Raw genomic sequence first — 19,632 nt, forward strand, 5'->3', positions numbered from 1 at the left:
AGGTGTAACTAGAAGCAGATTCTCAAATACGTGGGACTCCCCCTCTGCTGCATCTTCTTACTCAAAAAGAATTAATCTGACTGAAAAAAAAAAAGTCAGAAGTAAATCCTTAACTCTGGAGATGAATGAAGTGCACTAGAGGAGCCCCCTGACACCAATGGTTCCTTTGATAGCTACTGATTATGAAAAAACAATTAAATTATGATTTTTGAATTAATAACAATGGAAATAATGGCAAAGGATAAAAAGTAAGTAGTACATAAAGCATATAACTTATAAATAACAATATCCAGGTTAAAGAATCTAGCTGATTGCATGGCTCTGGGCAAAGGGATGGTGTTGTGAGGGCAGGGGAGTGATGAAGTCAAGGAGAAGCTGCAAATATAACGCACAAAACTGCTTCCATTTCCTTGCAGGGCGTGCCTGTAAGAGAACTGCTGCCACGTGGCATTGGGGAAATGCAAAAGGATGAGGAAAGGCTCTTTCTAAACCTTTGCAGTTGCCAAAAAAAATCACATGATCTGGCTGTGTCATGTTTGTTTTTCTTGGCAATCTTGTAGAGGAGCCAAGAAAATGAATGGGTAGGGTTTTCCTTCTACCTACCCCAGACTTGTGTGTTTGCTTGTCAAAGGGAAAACAAAGTTGCGAGGGAGCAGTGTGGGAAAACTTAATTGTGAACGCGGTATTGAAGGCAGCAAAGAACTGGAGAGAGCTATGGACTTGGGTGGTTTGAAGGGAGAGTTGTGTCCTGCTGATTTTCAGACGTGCTGTAGGGAGTTAACCAGCTCCTCCTCACAAGCAGCGTTTCAAAGGTATGCTACCGCAGAGCTCACTGCAGCAGCCTGCTCCTCACCCGCTTCCTTTCAAGGGCATTATATGGCCCTTAGCACATTTTCATAACAACATTCCTATTTGATTAAAGAAAAAAAGCAGGCCAAGATTTCAGAAATTGAGTATGACATACTTTGAAAATTGCTGTATCTTCTCTGTGTCCATTGCTCTGTGATCTTTGCTGCTTTGAATGCTGCCGAAAATAACTTGAAAGAGATGCATAGCTTGATTATTGCCAACACAAGTAGTTATTGATCTAAATGACTGCTTGGAAAGAAAGGACGATAGAGAAACCATGCTCTGCTATCCACATGTTTAGACCTTCTGCCTTATTTTGCTTGAGCTAATGGGGAATGAAATGTATCGTGGCGTGGCATGGCAACAAAGAAAATCCTCTGCCTGCTTTAAAGTTATTGGGCACTTTTACGTATTAAAAAAAAGCAATTAAAAATACATAAACATTTGACTATGAACATCTTTTGCCAACTAAACCAGCTCATATCCTACAAAACACCCCAAAAGCAGCTCCTAAAACTTTGGTTGACCAGATGCTCTTGACACAACGTGGAGCAGCCTTGGGGCCACTCTGAATTGCTGTGGCTCTGCTGAAGATCCTTTTAAGTAGCTGGGGAAAACAGTAGCTCGCTTGTTACTCCAGCTGCTTTTCCTGTTCCCCAGCGCCGTCCTGCAGGATACATTGCAGGAGACTGGGAGATACACCTCTGCCCTCTCTCGTGCCCCCAGGAGGAGCAGTACCATCCTCTGCCCACACCTTGGTCCTCACAGCACCAGCACCAGGGTGGAAAGGGTGGCAGCAAAATGCCCTCGCTCTCTTCTCTTAGATCTCATCCCATGTCCAACAATGAGATTTGTTTCAGCCAGAAACATCCTGTACAGCTGTCACACCTATGCTTTTGTTAAAGTTTGATACTATGGCTGTTTTCTAGAGGTGATGTAGCTAGTTCCCTGGTTCTGATCAGATGTTGTGTAGAAAAATAGGTTTCTCATGAGCAGTTGCAATTTATTTTTCTTTTTGTTTTGGTGTGGGGTGGATTTCTTTGTTTGATTGGGGTTTTTTGGTTTTTAAAGGGGATTTTTGTTCTCTTTTTGCATCTCAGTCTTTACCATCTTTTTTTGTGCTACTGGACTGGCATAACAGGGTGGGGGGGATCTTTTGCTATAAGTTTAAAATGGGTATATAAAATATATTTATTATGTTAGCTTTTACCAAAACTGATTTCAGGTTTCCAACGTGAAACTTTCAAATATGAACTTGCTCTAACTGAGAGTTAGCTTTATGAATGTGTACATTAGAATAAAAACTCATTTGCTGTAGGGAGAATTTGTGACAAGATCGCTAAGTACTTTCTCTGATTTGTGTCAGAGAAAAACACAGTACAGAATAAATACATATTTTCCAGGAGTAATATATTGCACAGGTGATGAAAGGCTGCATTTAATTTGCCGTGAATTTACAGAAATGAGAATTTTAAGCAGCAGTATGTGTTCTATACTCTGTCAACTTGTACAAATAACTTAGAAACTGAAGGTATTTCAGAGCAAGGAAGAACCAGTTACAAAGTGATCGCTATTTTAGTCAGTATAACTATCACTCCAATTTATAGCAAAAATGAATACAGCAAATAAACCTGGAAGTACCAATGGATTTTGAGCCTAATTGCTAAATGTCTTTTTGCATAGAAATACCTGAAGAGCATTAAGGAGCAGCTAGTGCCTGTGTTTCCCATTGCTGTGAAACCATCTGTTGGCTATAAGGTTTTCTCACCTTTTACCCCACCATCAAGTCAGTGGGAACTCTGCTTAAAAGATGCTGCCATGATGTGATCCCGTGACAGCTGCCACGTCTGTTCCAGGCCTTCCTGGCTGAGATGTGCAAGGCGGACGCCCTGCGGTGTGTTAGACAAGACCTGTATAACAAGAGTAAGCTGTTCGGAGCGAGCCTTCTTGACCTTATCATAGCCAGTACAGACCAAATGTGAAACAGGACTGCATCTGCCTTTCTACCTCTGGGTAACATGACTTTCTGTGTGTGCATATGCGCGAAAATAACATTTTAGATAGAACATATATACAGGAATATATTTAAACTTATAAAGCTGGGCAGCTAATCCAGCTTTCTTCCCACAATAAGCATTTGGAAATCTCTCCGGGCTCGGGTTTACTGTTCACCCAGCCAAAAGAAGTTGGCACGTGCTGCAGGTTGCTCAGCAGTGGCTAAAGCCGAGCAGTGCTGAAGTGATACACAGAGATGTGAGTGTACTGATATGCCCAGGATGCTATTTGCTTTCAGCAAGCTTTAAAAATTAGCTGGAAATCTGATATATAAAAAATATTTTAAAGATTGTCCATGAAAACAATTCCATGGGATTGGATCCAACATCCACTGCTACAAAAAGCAATGGGAGGAGGATAAAGCCAGGGCAAAAGCGAAAAGGTATTTGCAAATAATAAAATGGATAGATATTTTTCCTGTTTCTCCACCTGTGCTGTGAGCCCACTAGATGCAGCCAGTTGCTGACCACAGGCTGGATAGCTGATGTATCGTGAACAGCACAAACGTAACATGGTGTTACAGTTCTGGACTACAACCAGCTAAGTGAAATCACATCCATTAGCACCCGCTGGATACAGCCCAAAGCTGCTTCAGAGTTGTCCAGCAAACACCTATTACCAGCTAATTTTTCTTGCTGCTATAAGACAGTAGAGACAGTTGGGCCTGGAAGTCTACGAAGGCTGGGGTACCTGTGCTGAGTGACCTGCATGTGTCAGTATTGCAGGCAGATCAGAAGTTAGTTAGGCCTATCTGAAAGCTTCACAATGTCACTCTTCAGTGTGGATTTGGAGGTGAAGGGGAAATAAATCCATCTTGGGCTTCCTCCATTGCTTAGCCTGACCAAGTACCAGTACCAGTCAGCAGGAGATCTACTTTGTAGCTAGTTTTAGAAATACTCCCTTCTCCCAGTATGACTACAGTAATATGCAAACATGTTTAAAATTAAAATTGGTGATATAGATAGTAGCTGGATCCTAGAAGTTGAGCAGAGGGTTGGCAGCCAGAAACAGCAGTTTTGTCTGTGCATCAGGTTTGGTGGGTAGCCTGACCCTTTCTCCGTTAAATTGGATATCGTGCCATAGCTCACAGAGGTGTTGCAGGGATTAGATTTGTTTGTGCAGGACTTCACTGATGAACAGTTTTCATCATTATTTGTACTCTGTTCTACATGAAATACTTTGTTGAATATATAGTAGCTCGGATTACATTTATATATAAATACTAAAGGATTTATATGCTGCACATTGCATGCAGGCAGAGTGATTGTGCTGCTGGGAACCTGGAGTCACAGCACTCCTACACCTGCCCATCTTGCCTGTGTATGTGGCATACAGCAGCGATATGCAAAGCTGCCTTTAAAAAAAAATATTTATTTAACATTGACACTATATATTTTGGAGAAATGTGGACAGTTCAAGGAGGTGTGGGTGCATAAAGAATGAACTTCAGGGATCTGTTGTGTGTTTTTCATAGGGCATCCTTCACTGAAAAAATCCCAGCAGTCTAAAATTAGATCCATCGACAGCCTCGATTAATTTGTGGTTTGGTTTTTTTTTTTTAATGTTTTAGGTTTTCCCACCACTGTTCAAAGCTATGGGTTTAGTTGTATTTTAACTATATATTAAGTATATGGGACAAACCTGAATGGATCCAGGTCTAATCATATTTACATTTGTAAATAACAATAATGGCTTCATATCTATGTGCAAGATGCTATGTGTGAGATTAGATATAAGCCCAAAACAGTAATCAGTTCCATAACAGCTTTTAATAAACAGAAATTTGAATAAAACAGTTTTTAGAAAAGTACAGAATAAAAGCAGAAAATATCTCTTCCTTATTAACCATTGATATAAATACCAATATGTTTTGTTTATACTATTACATGGAAAATATCACAGTTAAAGCACAGTACTGCTGGTGTCTTGCAGAATACAGGTATTAACGTTTCCTCATCTTTTTCCCCTTTTATAGCAAAGGCAAAAAATACTTTCATGTTTCCAAAATTAATTATTAAAGGAGGCATTGAGAAATCAAACTACTGCTAAAACCCAGTTTTGTTATGCTATGTCTTAATGTCAAAACTTTGATAAAAACTTTTCATTGCTTACTAAAGAGGAATGGATTCGAACCACACTATGCTAGGTCATGACCAAATCCTAATTTATTTTTCTTTGATTATTCAGCTGAGATATCTGTTGACTGTAAATGATGAGTAGAAGCTATAGAAGTATTTGCAAGCTTATGTTAGGGTCTCACTTATGGGGTTTTTTTTGTGTCAACAAATTTAATTCTATAGTTATTTAATTCTGTAGCTGTAGTTCTACTGTTTTAGCCTACTAGGAAGAGACTAGGATTTATGTGACTTTCAAGGAATAGTTTGAAAACAAACAGTTGAACAGAACATATCCAAGGGTGGAGGTGTGGTTATTTTGCCAGGCTTGTGGCACAGGTGAGAGGGCGTCCTGTGAACTCTGCAGCTGTAAGGACAGTGAAAAGTAAACTCATTGGACGTGTTGGTGGGTATAAAACCAAGTATCTTAAAATTCTTTCTCTTTCAATTTGGCATCTGAATATAGGAAAAAAACCACTACTTTGGGTGCAGTAATTTTTACATAGCATAATCTCTATTCAGAATGCAACCCAGAGGAATCCGTCCTGCAGACCAAGTCTGTCGGAGGTATGCTCTTGGGTTTGGTGTAACAAAAATGGACCTGAGTTCTGTCACCACTTCTCTGGTGCGGAGTCCATAACCACCTCTTGTGCTTTGTGGTTTCTAGCCACCAAGCAGCATCAGCATTCCTTCTCCTGGCTTTACTCAAAAGTCTGTCTGCTCTGCAGATCTTAATTACGTCTGTGCACAGCATCTGATGAGATTTCTGACCTTATCTGCAACCTCTACACTGAGATCTATTTCTCTTCCTAATATAGAGGAAAATTAATACGATGCATTGTCTGGTAGCTCTACTGTTTCTGAGCTTATGGACTTAGAAATGTAGGAAAAATATTTGTGGCTGTGATAATCATCACATGTACAGCAGGACATATAGAATACAGCATCTGTTGAAGGAGATCTTTCATTAAAGTGGAGTTCTACCTAGAAAGGTGTGTCTTTAAAAATAACTCCACAGCAATGCTTGGTTTTTTTGGTAATAAATTTTAGTTATGATTTATGCAATAACGCATGCCTCTCAGAAAATAGAGGAAGGTGCTGTTTATAACAAACTTTAAGTAAGTAATACTTTAAGCTCTGTTTTGATGCTGCCTTACGAGTTTTCTAGGGAGGGCAGATATATTTGTAGAGGCAAAGGAAGGCATTGTGAATACCCAGTTAGCCCAGTAAAGTAATAATCTTTCAAGACATTTGGCACACTGATTTTAAACTTACAGAGGTAGCAATGCATTTTATACATTCAGAGACCAGGGCACAGATAAATCTTAAATTGTTATGAACAACAGGTTTCTTAGCTTATAGAACTCAAAAATATATTTGTGATGTTAGCTTCTCGAAAGAAAACACAATTTTTTATTAATTTGTTGTTGAGGTTAGACAATCTAGGTTTTGCTCATTCTAGTTATAACAAATCTCAGTCCCTGTTCAGGACCCTCTTCCTGAGGAGCCGGAGCCTTGACATGACCACATCCCAGTCTGCATAGGCACCTTCCAGGTGACGAGTCACTTCTGATCCCGACTGGTAGCTTTGGCGACCGTGAAGCACGCGCCAGTTATCAAACGTCACTATGTCTCCTATAAAGAGATTGCACAAAGTTTAATAATTGATATGTTATAGTTGATTCCTTCAAACAGAAAACATGGAGGTAGATTTATATCAACGGTTAGGGAGCAATAATTTCAAGTAGCTCGGCTGGAGATACACAGCAATGACACAGTAATTTGAATTCAGCTAGTGATTCTCAAGCAGAGAGGGCAGGTCCCTTTTGACCTCTGCTTCTTTCCTTGTGTAACCAGGAGTTCAAAAGTGGAGTGGTAGGGGAGTCCACACTGAGCAAAGCAGGCCTTGAGGGGAAAGGCCACTACAGCAAATCCACAGGAAGGATAAAAAGGGTGAAAGCCACTAGGATGATTTTTATTTGATCAGTCTGGTACTATTTGTACCATAACCATCCTGCATTACTATCCCTGTTAAGAGAATTTTATGAGAACAAAAGTTATTGAAAGTTAGGAAATCACGTAATAAAAGCTAGCATGCCATTTATTTTTTTCTCCCCTGTGTGCCACCATTACGATAAATCTCTAATTAAATAACCTTGTAGTCTTTCTTTTCTCCTCTCTCTCCCCTCTGCCACCATTTTGGTGCATTAAATGATGGGATGGATAGTACTAATGTAATGTGAGGTACTTTGTTTTACCATCTATTATGTGATCTTATAAATTATTTTATTGCATGTTCACAATAGAGAGAGATTTATTTCCTCATAGACATTTTAAAGACACTAACATCATAGTACTTTGATGAGGCAGTCAGATACACTAATGAATTTACTTTTGTAACAACTCTTGAGAGATGAGGGACTATTCATATCTTTATTTTATAGCTGGAGAATGAAAGAACAGAGATTAGGGCCAAACTAGTTAAACATATGCACAGACTAGCTTTTAAAGAGTAAAGGGCATTTTTGAAGCATGTTTTATGTTCAAAACACAGAGCTGTACAACTCTGGCTGAAGTTTAGAGCACCTAGTGCTTCTGCAAATCTGCCTCCAGACGTCTTGCGTAGGCCACCCAGAAAAAGCAGCGCAGCAGCAGTGGCCCTCAGTAATTCATCCAGCATTCTGCTGGCATTCGGTGTCTGAGCAAAGATGATAACTGAATTCCCCATGGTGCTGCTCAGCTTCCTTCAGCGTTATGCACGTTATGCATCTGTATCACCTTCTAGATGTTCTGCAACTCCTGCAGACATTGGGAAGGTGCCCCATTAATATTGGTATATAGCCCAAAGCATCAAATGAAGCAGAGGGAAAAACGTATGTGATCGTGCATCAGTGAATGAACAGACACTGAACTGGGATGGCACAGCAGTCTTACATGTAGCATATCTCAACTGTAGTGCTATTGATATGACAAGTTACAATTTCCTCTGTGGTATGGGCTTTTGATGTAATATAAAAATACTTGACTCTATTCCTCCTCCTTTTTGTTTTTTTCTTTATAGTATAACAATAGCAAAAGAAATCCATGCAGTATAAAATAAAATAGGTGATAGAAGGGCTGAAATTTCCTCTCAGTACCAGTGCTAACAATGTTCAAGTGTTTTGACTGTTAGGAAAAACATGAAAAATAATTGCAAGGAGGAACGACTTACTGACCTGGTTTAAGCTTATAAGTAAACTTGTGTTCTGTGCTGTTTAATAAATCATTAAATTCCTTTAGAGCTGCATAAAACGGCCTCACTTTTTCAGCTGGTATGTCAAAAAACGTGTCTCTTGTTGCATTATTATAATTGATGCGAACTGCTTGGCCTCTGGAATCCACGCTATGAAACAGAGAAGGAAAGGAAATGGAATGTATTATGTTGTTACTGAAATATTTTAAGATGGTTAAAGAGCAACTGACCTCTCCTGCTGGCATGTCAGTACGCTTCTACAGTGGAATTCAGATTGTTATTGGGTTGGATTTTGATAATTAAGCCTAACTAGGAAAAGGGAAAATGAGGAGAAAGTGTAGATACTTTACTTGCTCAAAAATCTATATTCTATACTCTAATTGTAGAATCATAAATTTCTTAAATTCAAAAGAGATTATGAACACTTGCATTTGATCTTTTTATAGTATATAGTTCTTAATCTATATGACCTGTCTTTGGCACAATACAGATGTACATTGGCTGGAATTTAGTAACAGACTCCGGTGCTGTTAACCTGTGTCTGTGCCTACGAGTTGCTCTAATTACCACCACTTCTTGCTACAGAACAAGTCATACACTGGCAAAAAAACCCCCCAAACAACCCCCCCAAAAACCTCAGAATAACTACAGACCGAGTTAAACCAGTGTTTCCCCACAAGGTGGCAGGAGAACCTTTTCCTACCACCATGTAATCCACTATACAACAGGATTTTATTTTTCAGTGTTGTTGAAATTACTCACTCTATAATCCTTTGTTTACATTGCACAGCAAAATCACAGTAGTCCACCCCAATATCTGTATAGTCTACAGCAGTAGAGGACAGGATCTGATACGCCTGAGGATTTTGTTCCTTCAGCTTGTTTGATACATGAAATCCATCTACAACTTCACTTTCGCCTCCTACAGCTGTTTGCTTTATACAGTGGAGAAACTGAACCTGGAATGAATTAACATCTCATTACAAAAAGAATTAGCTTGCTTATTTAGCAAGTTCAGTAGTATCAGTTCCCTCATATCTATGGCTGTTTTTTTGGTTGGTTTCTTTTTCAGCAAAAGACTGAGTTCCCATTACTGCAGCTTCACAGCACTCTGCCGCCACTATCACAAAGGCAGAAAATTAAAGTAGCATGTGCATAAATGCATCCCGTTGGGGATATCTTCTAATGTCTGCAACCTCCGAGTCAGCTGCAAAGCTCTGGTCTCGCTTCTTTCCTTTGAGTCCCTCTTTGTGGCAGTCGATATAATTTTAAACGCATTGCAGTCTTATCTCAACAAGGAGGATTAGCTTTCTCTTGCAGAAACAAAACCTGCTGTGAATTATCTGCTCACAGAGGGGAAAAGGTGGCTGTCATAGAAGGCAATCACCTGAGTGTCTCTATGATAAAGTAGGATTAAGACAGTTTCATTTTGCTTCACAGTGAAATTGCCAAGGTGTAAGATGGAGCAGAAAGCCTAAACCGGGCTCTCAGTCACACCAGCGTAAATCTGAGCTACTGACAGAGGCAGTAAAACTCCCCTTGGCATTAGAGAGCCCAGCATCACACAAAGCGTAACCCTTCATCTTGGCCAAACGACACAAAATACATCTGTCATACCAACAGTAACAGCATTCACCTTTTCCTTCCATGATGGTGAATTGTTTCTGAGACCACTAGGAGAAAAAACAAACAAACAAACAAAACCCAGGAGGAGAAAGAGGAGCAGAGAATAGGGTTTGTCAGAATCTCCTCACCAGCCGGACCCACAGACCTTGATGATGGTGATGAGGGGAGAAACTGAAATTACCGACAGTGCAGAAGGGGGACCTGTTTGGAAAGGGTGTAAGCTAGTTTATTCATGTGATAAAGCAGCTTCCAGCCCTCCTGCATGGTCCTTTTGGCCAACAAGCTGTGGGGAGGAGTCAGGGCTCCCACTGAAGGGGAGTACAAGGCAACAAGGTCTCTTCTTTCATGGCTACAGCCGGCCTTGCATAGGGTAAGCACAGCATGGCACTGCTAAGGAGGGCTGCAGTAATGTACTTCATGGTAAATGATTCTGAAAAAGTTCAAAGGGAGAATTTAGTTCAAATGAGAATTTAGCTTTGCGTTCTAGAGAGCTAATGTTTCTGCTAGATGTAATCATCAGTTGGTTGTTGTTTTTTTCAAACAGGATATCTCCTGGAAAAATAGTTGTCAGATCAAAACCTAGGAAATCCTAAAACTATTTTTATGGGATAGTTCTGAAACTAATCATCATCCATTTAAAAATATGTATTCAAATATTTGTTATAAATATGTCTTAAGAATTCAGATACTGTGTAATAAATAGAGAAAGAAAACTGCACATTCAGGACAACATTAAAAAATAATTCAATGTACTTTAATACTTTTATTTCTTACAAGCGCGTTTGAATGAAAAAGGTTATGCTCTTTTTCTAATGTTTCATAGCAGAGTGTGAGCTTTGGCACAGACAAGACAGTGAGCTAATTCACATCTGCTCTCTATTAATGAAGCCCTATTTCATTCTTACTCCACATTAATGAACAGTACCTAAATGGTTTTAAAAGATGATATTGGTGTGAAGTGTCTGGTACTTACTTGAAGATAAAGCACACTGGCTTTTTGTTTAATTATATAAACAACTGATACAAAGTACTCCACAACATTAGAAGGGGAAGCTTTATAGATGCAAACTTTTCCAGGGTTATCTTTGTTCCTTTGTACCTGTTCCTACTACCTGCCAGTTCTCTGGCAAATTATGTGTATTAGACTTTGATATGACAGGGGCTAGGTGAAAACATATTTTCTATGGTTGTCCATCTTTACTGAATGTCCTATTTTTTGTCTATTATGAAAGGGCAAGTAAGTGTCTAACTTCATCAATTCACAGAAAACAAAATATAACATCTTAATCATATTTATTCTAATATGTTCTCCTCCTGAGGTGAACAGATGAGTCCTAAAATGTCACAACTTGATTATAGCATTTAGACACCTAATTTTTTTAATATAATGAAGACAGTATCAAAAGCACATAGAGAACCCTAATGTTTTCTCATATGGTAATATTGTCAATACTTTGTAAATTTAATTTAAAAATTATGGGATACATAATGGGCTTGTTATGCAGAACTTAGATCATAATATATATATTGTATACCCATGTATACAGATTGTTATATGCAGATTAATATATCGTTATTTTTATATTGCTCTTTTAAGACAAAATTCAGAGTCACTTGACACTAACCATATTTCATTCTATAGGAACATTTCCCTTTCCCCTTTTGTGTTGTGAAAAAGTCAGTAGATTCACCTTACCCCAGGTGGATGCTGCAGAACAGGGTAATCAGTGTGAAAACATAGTTTCCCAGTTGTATAAGCCACATTGTTAGCATCTGCTTTGTCTTGCACTTGCCAAGTTGGTCTTTATAATGAAAGGGAGAAGAGAAAACATGTTAAAAGAGCCAGCCAGCATGCCAGACAGTACACATTGAAACGGAAATCCCAGTACAAAAGAGTCATTCCATCTTTGAACATGAAAATAGTGTAAAATTATAAGAAAGTAATGATGTAGCAGTGTCCCCCCACTCCAGCAACAAGGCTTATTTCAGCAGTCCTAAATTCAAGCTAGAAGCTTAAGTGTTCTGAGGGACATCTGGCCCCAGGGTAGTATCTAGAAGAATGATACCTTTCCCGTGGTGGTACTTTGCCGAATGCAAAGATTAATTGAAGACACTAATCAAGAGGTATCTGCTAAGATAAATCACCTTATTACTGAGGCTTCAGAAAAAAGAGAGTGGAAGTTGGGCCATTTCTTTTTATTAACCTTCTACTTTTACCTGCCAGATAGAGCACATTATCAATGAAATATGAAATTGTTAGAGGCTATGCAACTTCACCCCAAAATTATATTTAAAGCCGCATGATCTTAGAAAATATAGAGTATCCTCTGCAGGGGGGGTCTTGCCTGTAACTTGAAGACTTGCTGCTAATAGAAAATGTCTTGATGAAAGACTCTGTAACTTCTTCCCTTTCTATGACTTCTGAGAACTGAGTTTCTGAGAACTACCCCCATTTATTTTGTTACATAGTTTCTATCTTGAAATTTGACAAAATTCAGTAAGAAAGTTTACTGACAACTGCAGGGAAAAAATAAAGTCTTTGTCATATGACTAAGACATGAATACATCATGTTGCAGCACAATCAAAATCTGTTGTGAGTGACACACCATGCAGGAGAATTTAAGACCAAGAGCCACACGTTTTGCTTGTACAGAGTTCACATGATTGAAGACAGTCCTCAGCAGATGCATGTTATAGATCCAGACATTTGTCTGGAAAAGTGTAAGTCACCATACGCTGTCCATGTAATCACAGCAGCATAAGTGATTTAAAAGAAAATATGAAACTCATTTTCCTTTATGAAATACTGTAGACCAAATATATTATGTTTCAGATGGTGTGTGTCTAGCATTACTCTTAATAATAGTTTAAAAAGAATACAGGCTAAAGAACATGCAGACCAAAATGATTTATATATAGCATGCAAACACTTCTGTTTTAGGAGTGGTATTTAGTATAGCAAATATGCAAGATGCTAAATCTAAAGTTCTGAAATGGTCAGGGGGAAAACCCCTTTGAATATTTGCAAATGTTTTTAACTGCCTGGGAGAAATAATTTTTATTATTTGGTACAGCACATATTCATCAGTGCATGACTTCAGTACTCAAGTATGATAATTTCAGCCACACTTCTGTAGTTCCGAATTTTACATCCAAAAAATAGCCTGTTATATCATCCCTGTCATTAGTGTTGAAGGTAGCTATGTTCACTATATCTTTAATTGAAAAGGCTCCAGTGTCACTTGATGGTCCTAAAACAATTTAATACATTTTAATTGTCTCATTTATACTCAATATATCCAATTGCTGGAATGGTAGTACTTTATAAAATCATTGTAAGGTTTTACAAAAGCAGTCAGTGCTTTTGTGCTGTTACACTTTGTGGGGGAAGCTGGTGCCTGGGAGCTTTCTTTCCACATGAGAAGCTTTGGTCAAAGCTCAAGTTACTGACTTGAAGTCAGTGATGCTAATAGGGAGCTTACCACTTAATGTGAAAAAATCAACCTTACTTTGTCAAAGTCTCAACTGAGCTGCAGTATCAACTCAGTCATGGGGAGAGTGAATGAGAAGTAAAGGAAGAAAATGTGGATAATGTCAGAGGACTTTCTGGCCTTAGGGAGAACAAAGCGGGGTGGAATGGTTTATAGCTTAGTAATTAGGGTCAGTTCTCAATAGTGTAGGTTGTTTGACAGAGGAGGAAATTTGGCACCAGGCAGGTGTAGCAATTGTTTGCATTCCGGGGCAATGTGGCTGTCTCCCTGAGCAGAAAACTAGTCTGTCTGTTACATCCTTAGTCTTGCAAAACTGCTGCACTAGGAACTGAACCCATGCTTGAATCATCTGGTCTTGCACTTTATTAAAAATTTGAGTCTCATAAGAGATTTGGGATCCATATCATTCTCTTGCAGCTGAAGCCCTCTGGGGGGTGCAGATGGTTTGGCTATTTCAGTGGGAGGGCAGGGGTGCCAGAGAAAGCCCTTCGTGCCACCCCAAGCCCTGGACAAGGCTTCAAAACAAAGGAGAGGCACAAAGTCTAGCGCATGAGAAACTGGAGAAATCCATTGGGGTATGACTGGAGAGCTCCTTAATGGAGTTGTACCTCTAACATAAAGAAAAAGGTTCATTTAAAAAGGTGGAACTCCTTGATGTTTTCATAGGGCTGATACAGAGAATGTTTCCACTTTTTACAGTAACGACATTTTAGGTAGCATGTACCAAGCAGACATCTAGACAAGAAAAAAGGCTTTTCTTTTTCCAAGCTTCAGGGTTATATTCATTGCGGTTACATTTCAGTTTAAAATTGATGGCCCTGTTAAGGTAATGTTTTATTTGGCAAGCTTGCCAATTCCAAATTTATCCTTTTATTTATAATATTTGGTAGGCCTTGTATTTGGTTGCTAGTGAAACAGCAAGGGAATTACCCAAAGTTATTATTTTATTACAGTCATAAAAGCGACCTCAGAATTTGATGCCAGTAAGAAATGAACTTCTGTTTCAAAGGTAAAGAGGTAGACTGTAAAATGCTGCTCTACATCTGTTGTTAAGACTGAAAACTCAATGGAATTTCTGCTACTGTAAGAAACATGTAAGAGGAACAAGACCAGGCACTACAATAACTATGGCTGAAAATGAAACAGGTTAAATTAGGAGAAAAGATACTATAGGGAAAGAAGTCCTTTTTTCTCTGTAATATTTCTAGGCTGGGTTCCAGCTCTACATCTTAAAAAACCAAATTTGTTCCCTATAAAACACTTAACCCCACCCCTCTCCCCCCAAATATCCAAAAATAAGCCAAAACCATTGAAGTAGTTTTCAAGACTTCATGTGGCGAGTTACACATTTACACGTTTAACTACACTGAGTTATTAAACTGTTTGAATACAGTTCTCTATTTTCTGGTAAGTTTAGCATGTTATCGTTTCATACACATATGTATTACAACATTTGAAAGTAGTTTTGTGACTTAATTTTTTAAAAATACTTTACGGATAATTTCTTAAGCCACTACACTTAACAACACAAAATTTGTTCATGATTCTGATTGTATTTTCTAGTACTTTAGGATTTCTTCACACACACACCCGCCCCCCAGCTTTTAAGGAAAAAAACTTGGTCTAAAGAGGCATTTAAAAAAAAATAATTCAAAATAGTCATCATTAACATCACCAGTATGGCAATGAGAGCAGCTAAACATTGCTGAAGATGTCAGGCTGCAACATACGTGCCTCTACATGTGTGCATGTGCCCAGCGAGGAAGGAGATTTATTTGATAGCTGTGCAGCAAAATGGAGAAAAATGCATTTGAAAAGGTGTAACATTTTGCAACCCAACTTTCTATATACAGCCTTTGTAATTAGAGAAGCTCCTCTTAAACAGAGATAACAGATAAACCAACAACAACTCACAATGCATTGAGAAGTCAATGCTCAGCAGCAGCTGAGTTCTGCCTGCAAACCATAGACACGCAAACAGATGATACTTGTGTTTGTAAAATGTTTCCCACAGACTTCATCCAATGTCAGAAGAACTCAATGGCAGGGGCAGGCAATATCCTCCTAATGACTCAAGTAAGCTTTGGGTTAAGCTTCACCTATTTAGGTAACAAACTCATCTTGTACGCCTCCTTGGCAGGGTAACTGCTGTACGGTTCTGGCAGCCTTTGTGTTACTGTGAGCATCATGTTTGAATAGGTATGCTTTTACTGTATAGCCTTAACAAAGGCATCCTTACAGTGCATCCTGGAGCCAGCTAAACAGTGTCTGATCTCTGAACTGGAGAAACGAAAACCAAGATGTAAGGAACAGCACACTCTCCCCACATCAGTTCATTGAGTCTGGCGCTGAACTCCAGAGCAGGCTGCCTTTGTGAGTACAATTCTGTTCTCTCCTTGCAAGTTGGCAACACATTCTGAAAAAGAAAGTGTGTTCAACAGTTTTGGTTCTCCCCCTGAAAGTCCTGGCTCTGCCAATATGCACACTGTATCATACACATCCTATCCCCTTTATAACTGTGCCTTTCCTTTAGCACTGGAGCATACATTCTTTTTTTCCAGAGCTGGACATTGGTCTGGACGTAGCTTATTGACTTCACCCTCTGGCAAAGCTGGTTTTTGTTGCTTGAAATCCAGACTCATCTGCAAAACTGGTCTTTGGATGTCAGGCTCTCTTTGACATTATGCTCCTCTGATTTTAATTTAATAATGCAAAATCAATGTAATCATACACAGAAACACAGTCAGTAACTATCAAGTGACCTCAAGTAAATCTAACCATAGTGGCTGAACTGGGGATAATATAAACCAGACTTCAAGATTTTCAAATACTACAGCTGTGTTTTAAAAGAAAAAAAACCCCAAAAAACCCTCACCTAAACTAAATATTCTAAGTATGTTTTCTTTTAAATGCAGAATTCATAATCAGTTGGAAAACTTCCGTAACACTGTAACCCTCTTTCTGCAGCCTAATAAATACATGAATCAGCAAATAGGTTTTGAAAAAGCAAGGAGACTTACAGCCCTTCATCATTCCTTTATTGTGAACCCTGATACTTAAGGAAGCATAAAAATAAGGTTTAATCAACACCCATAGTAAATCTGATTAAAACAGCAAAAGGAGCTCTAACCATTACTTGCTCAAATGGTATGGACCAAGGTCAACCTTGATCTTGTATGGAACATTAGTGGTCACGAAGTTGGTTGTAGGATGTATTAAAACACTTTAAAAAATATATATATTTATCTCAAACTCAGAACTGATCCTGACAAGTTCTATTGAACTATCTTTAAAGAGAGTAAACATTAACTCTAGCCAACTTTAAACAAGATGAAGAATTTAATAGTCGTTCCCTAATAATCATATTAGGGCAGAGTCCATGAGGGGCAAGACTAACTTTTTTTAATTGGAAGAAACCCATTCTAATGACACAACTGATAAACTGGCAAGTCTCCCTAGGGCAGATGAATCTCTTCTTAGGTGAATTTAGACAATGAAAGTATATACTAACAGTTAATGAACATGTATACAGTAAGGGTCTTTTCAGTCTCTCCTAAACACAGCAGAGTTATCACAAGCTGGATGTTGCAGACAGTTGGCAGTAATTTTAAACAGTAAGGATGATTAAGAGCTGGGGCAGAGTACCAGACAGAATGGTAGATTTTATCTTACAATGCTGTTGAGTTAAATATCAAAAAATTTTGAATACCTTAGTGAAAAACTTGTTACAGGGCTCAGTAGGTGAAACACAGTGGGCTGCCATGTCAAGAACATTAGTCTAGAAGATTTAAAGATAATTTCCAGTTTTAGGATCTAGGAACTTCTTCTAGATCCAGTTCCTCATCCCTGAAACTTAAGAAAGCAACTCGAGGTTCTGTTGTAACCCAAGCACAAATCCATGGTATATGTTGAAGGGGTTGTATGGGGGGAGGGGTGGTGTTTGTGGTTGTTTTGGGGGTTTTGTGTGGTTTGTCTTTTTTTTTTCCCCTCTCCCCTGAGTTATTTTGGAGATACTATATATTTTCTTTTAGTGGTATACTTCAACAAAGAACCAACATTTTTTGTTGTTATCTAGGGTTTACTATATTAGTTCTTAACTCAAAATGCTTGTGCAGCTGTTGGGATACAAACAGAACAAATGTTTCATCACTCAGATACTGAGGAAAGCTGTGAAACACCCTCAGATATGATCAGGGTTGGATACCCCTAAGAACCTCCTCATATCTGTTATTAGGATCACATCAAAACAGAAATAGAAAGCAGCAGTATTTTCATAACGATGCAAGTTTGAAATCGAGGCCATAGTAGAATGTCAAATATCAAAGTGCTTGACAGTAGGAATGCTTTTAATGGCAGAAAATGTTTCACGGCACTGGACAAGGTTTCCAAGTCAAGCAGCAGGTTCTGCTCCCATTTCTTTCAGTAGGATTAACCTGACTGAATCCCAGTTAACTCGGAAAACCACTTTTCCTTCTGGCACAGTAAGTAGAAAGAGGAAACCACACCTTAAACATTATCTTAATTGCTCTAGTACATTTATACATTACTCCCTTTAAAGCTTTACAAATATTTATCAAGGCTGCTGGAACTGACAAAAATCTTCAGAACAGTCATGGTATTTAAAAACAGTCATTCTCTCCAGCCCCTCTTTCTGGTAGACAACAGAAAAAATAAGATTTTAAAATGCCATTCTCACAGGCTGTTCTGTGTGCCATGAGTTCAGTTTCTGCCAGGGTCTAGAAGATTTCTTGAGACAACTTTTCTGATTTGAAATGTGGGGGGAAATTCTGCACAAACTAGTTGATTTTCAACATAAATGAAATAAAAATGAAGAACAGAGATTGGGTCAGAAGCAATTTATACAATGCTAGAAGTTGCTAGTGTATCACAATAGCTGTTTCTCTGCCTCTTAGAAATTGTTTGCTAAAAGCCGACAGCATCAATGACATCTTTTTCTATAGCTGATGGACTGATACTTGCAAAATGAAGATGTAACAGTGAATCTTAATAAGCATCATAGCTTGAAGAAGGGACCTTTTGTTCACCTTCCTCCCCTTCACCTCACAATTAACATTCTGAGTTGATGCATTTTTGCTGGTATCACAGAGCTGCTTTTACCAACCTCACCTGCATTGCATATTCCAGCAGGGCTCACATGTGCCTTTACACCAAGTGGTAAGGGGCAGATAATCTTTCCTTCTCCCTTGCAGTCTTGAGGTAATGTGGTCTTCCTGGCCAAGGCTGAAATTTATTCCCCACTTCTATTTATTTTAGCTTTTTTTTTTTTAAAAAAAAGGAGACAACACTGGTTATTGCCCACATGTTACATTTGTGTATTCTCTGAACTAGAGGTAAATCCAAATGAAGGAGAACTCTTCTCATAATTTTTGTTATCTTTTATTCTATTATGGGGGTCACAGGACCTTTTCAGATGGGAAACCCTGAATGTTCTGGTTTTGGTGGCTAGTAAGGCACCAAGAAATCACAATTATTTTTAAATGTTACTATGTATTTTTGTCAATTATTTTTTCTTAATAATAAGCACACATCGAAGTAAGAATTTTTTACAATGCATGTAAAAAACCTATACCAACAGCTGGGGGTGAGGGACAGGGCAATATGTTAACTAATAATGCTGCTCCTTTACTTAGCTAGCTGGAGGTCACTGACTCAGCTCAGCAAGATGTGAGCTACCATCGTCATTTGTTTACTCGCCTAGTAGGTGCTTGAGGAGTTAGAGGTTCAGTTTACCACCTCTTGGCATCAAAACGATGATTTGAAAGTTCCTCCTCGCACTCCTGCAGGCTGAGCTCTTCCCTTTGCAAAAAAAAAGCAGTCTTAAAATAATGCTTGCTGGGACTGGTTGTGGCTTTCCAGAGCAGACTCAGCTGAAAACAGGGAAATGGGTACTCTGCTCATCTTCTTGGTGGTGTGAGACACAATAACATGGTCTAAGTCTTACCTATTTCCATGACTCAAAATCAGGCTAAGAAAAAGTTTCAGTACAGATAACTTGTTCTATTCAGAAGGGTACTGGATTAGGGATTTTCTGTTTTGTTCCATAGTATAGATAAGTATGGCTATCTTACAGTTATCCTTTATTTGACATCTGTTTTCAGGCATTTTTCCTTCTCTCAGCAGTTAATGTTATTGCTGCTCTTCTTTAAATACCCTGCCTGCAACAGCAAAGCAACCCTCTCGTACAGAGTACTCACTGACACCACATTTTCTAACATGAAGAAAAAAGAAACACTTCACCTTGTT

The 19,632-nt window shown here is 38.7% G+C and overlaps 1 protein-coding gene across 2 annotated transcripts in view; it reads right to left on the reverse strand.

Annotated features, from left to right (window-relative positions):
- Positions 1-4,654: 4,654 nt before the first annotated feature.
- BBOX1 (gamma-butyrobetaine hydroxylase 1) overlaps positions 4,655-19,632 on the reverse strand; it is a 43,230-nt gene continuing 28,252 nt past the window's right edge. For both annotated transcript variants that reach the window (XM_074842346.1, XM_074842348.1), the window contains exons 5-8: positions 11,573-11,678; positions 9,013-9,209; positions 8,234-8,400; positions 4,655-6,653 (exon numbers count right to left, since the gene is read on the reverse strand). In XM_074842346.1, the coding sequence (XP_074698447.1) occupies positions 6,493-6,653; positions 8,234-8,400; positions 9,013-9,209; positions 11,573-11,678 (631 nt within the window). In that variant the 3' untranslated portion in view covers positions 4,655-6,492. The remainder of the gene's footprint in view (positions 6,654-8,233; positions 8,401-9,012; positions 9,210-11,572; positions 11,679-19,632) is intronic.

Source organism: Strix aluco, chromosome 16 (assembly GCF_031877795.1).
Source record: "Strix aluco isolate bStrAlu1 chromosome 16, bStrAlu1.hap1, whole genome shotgun sequence".
In the NCBI taxonomy this organism is placed as follows: Eukaryota; Metazoa; Chordata; class Aves; order Strigiformes; family Strigidae; genus Strix; species Strix aluco.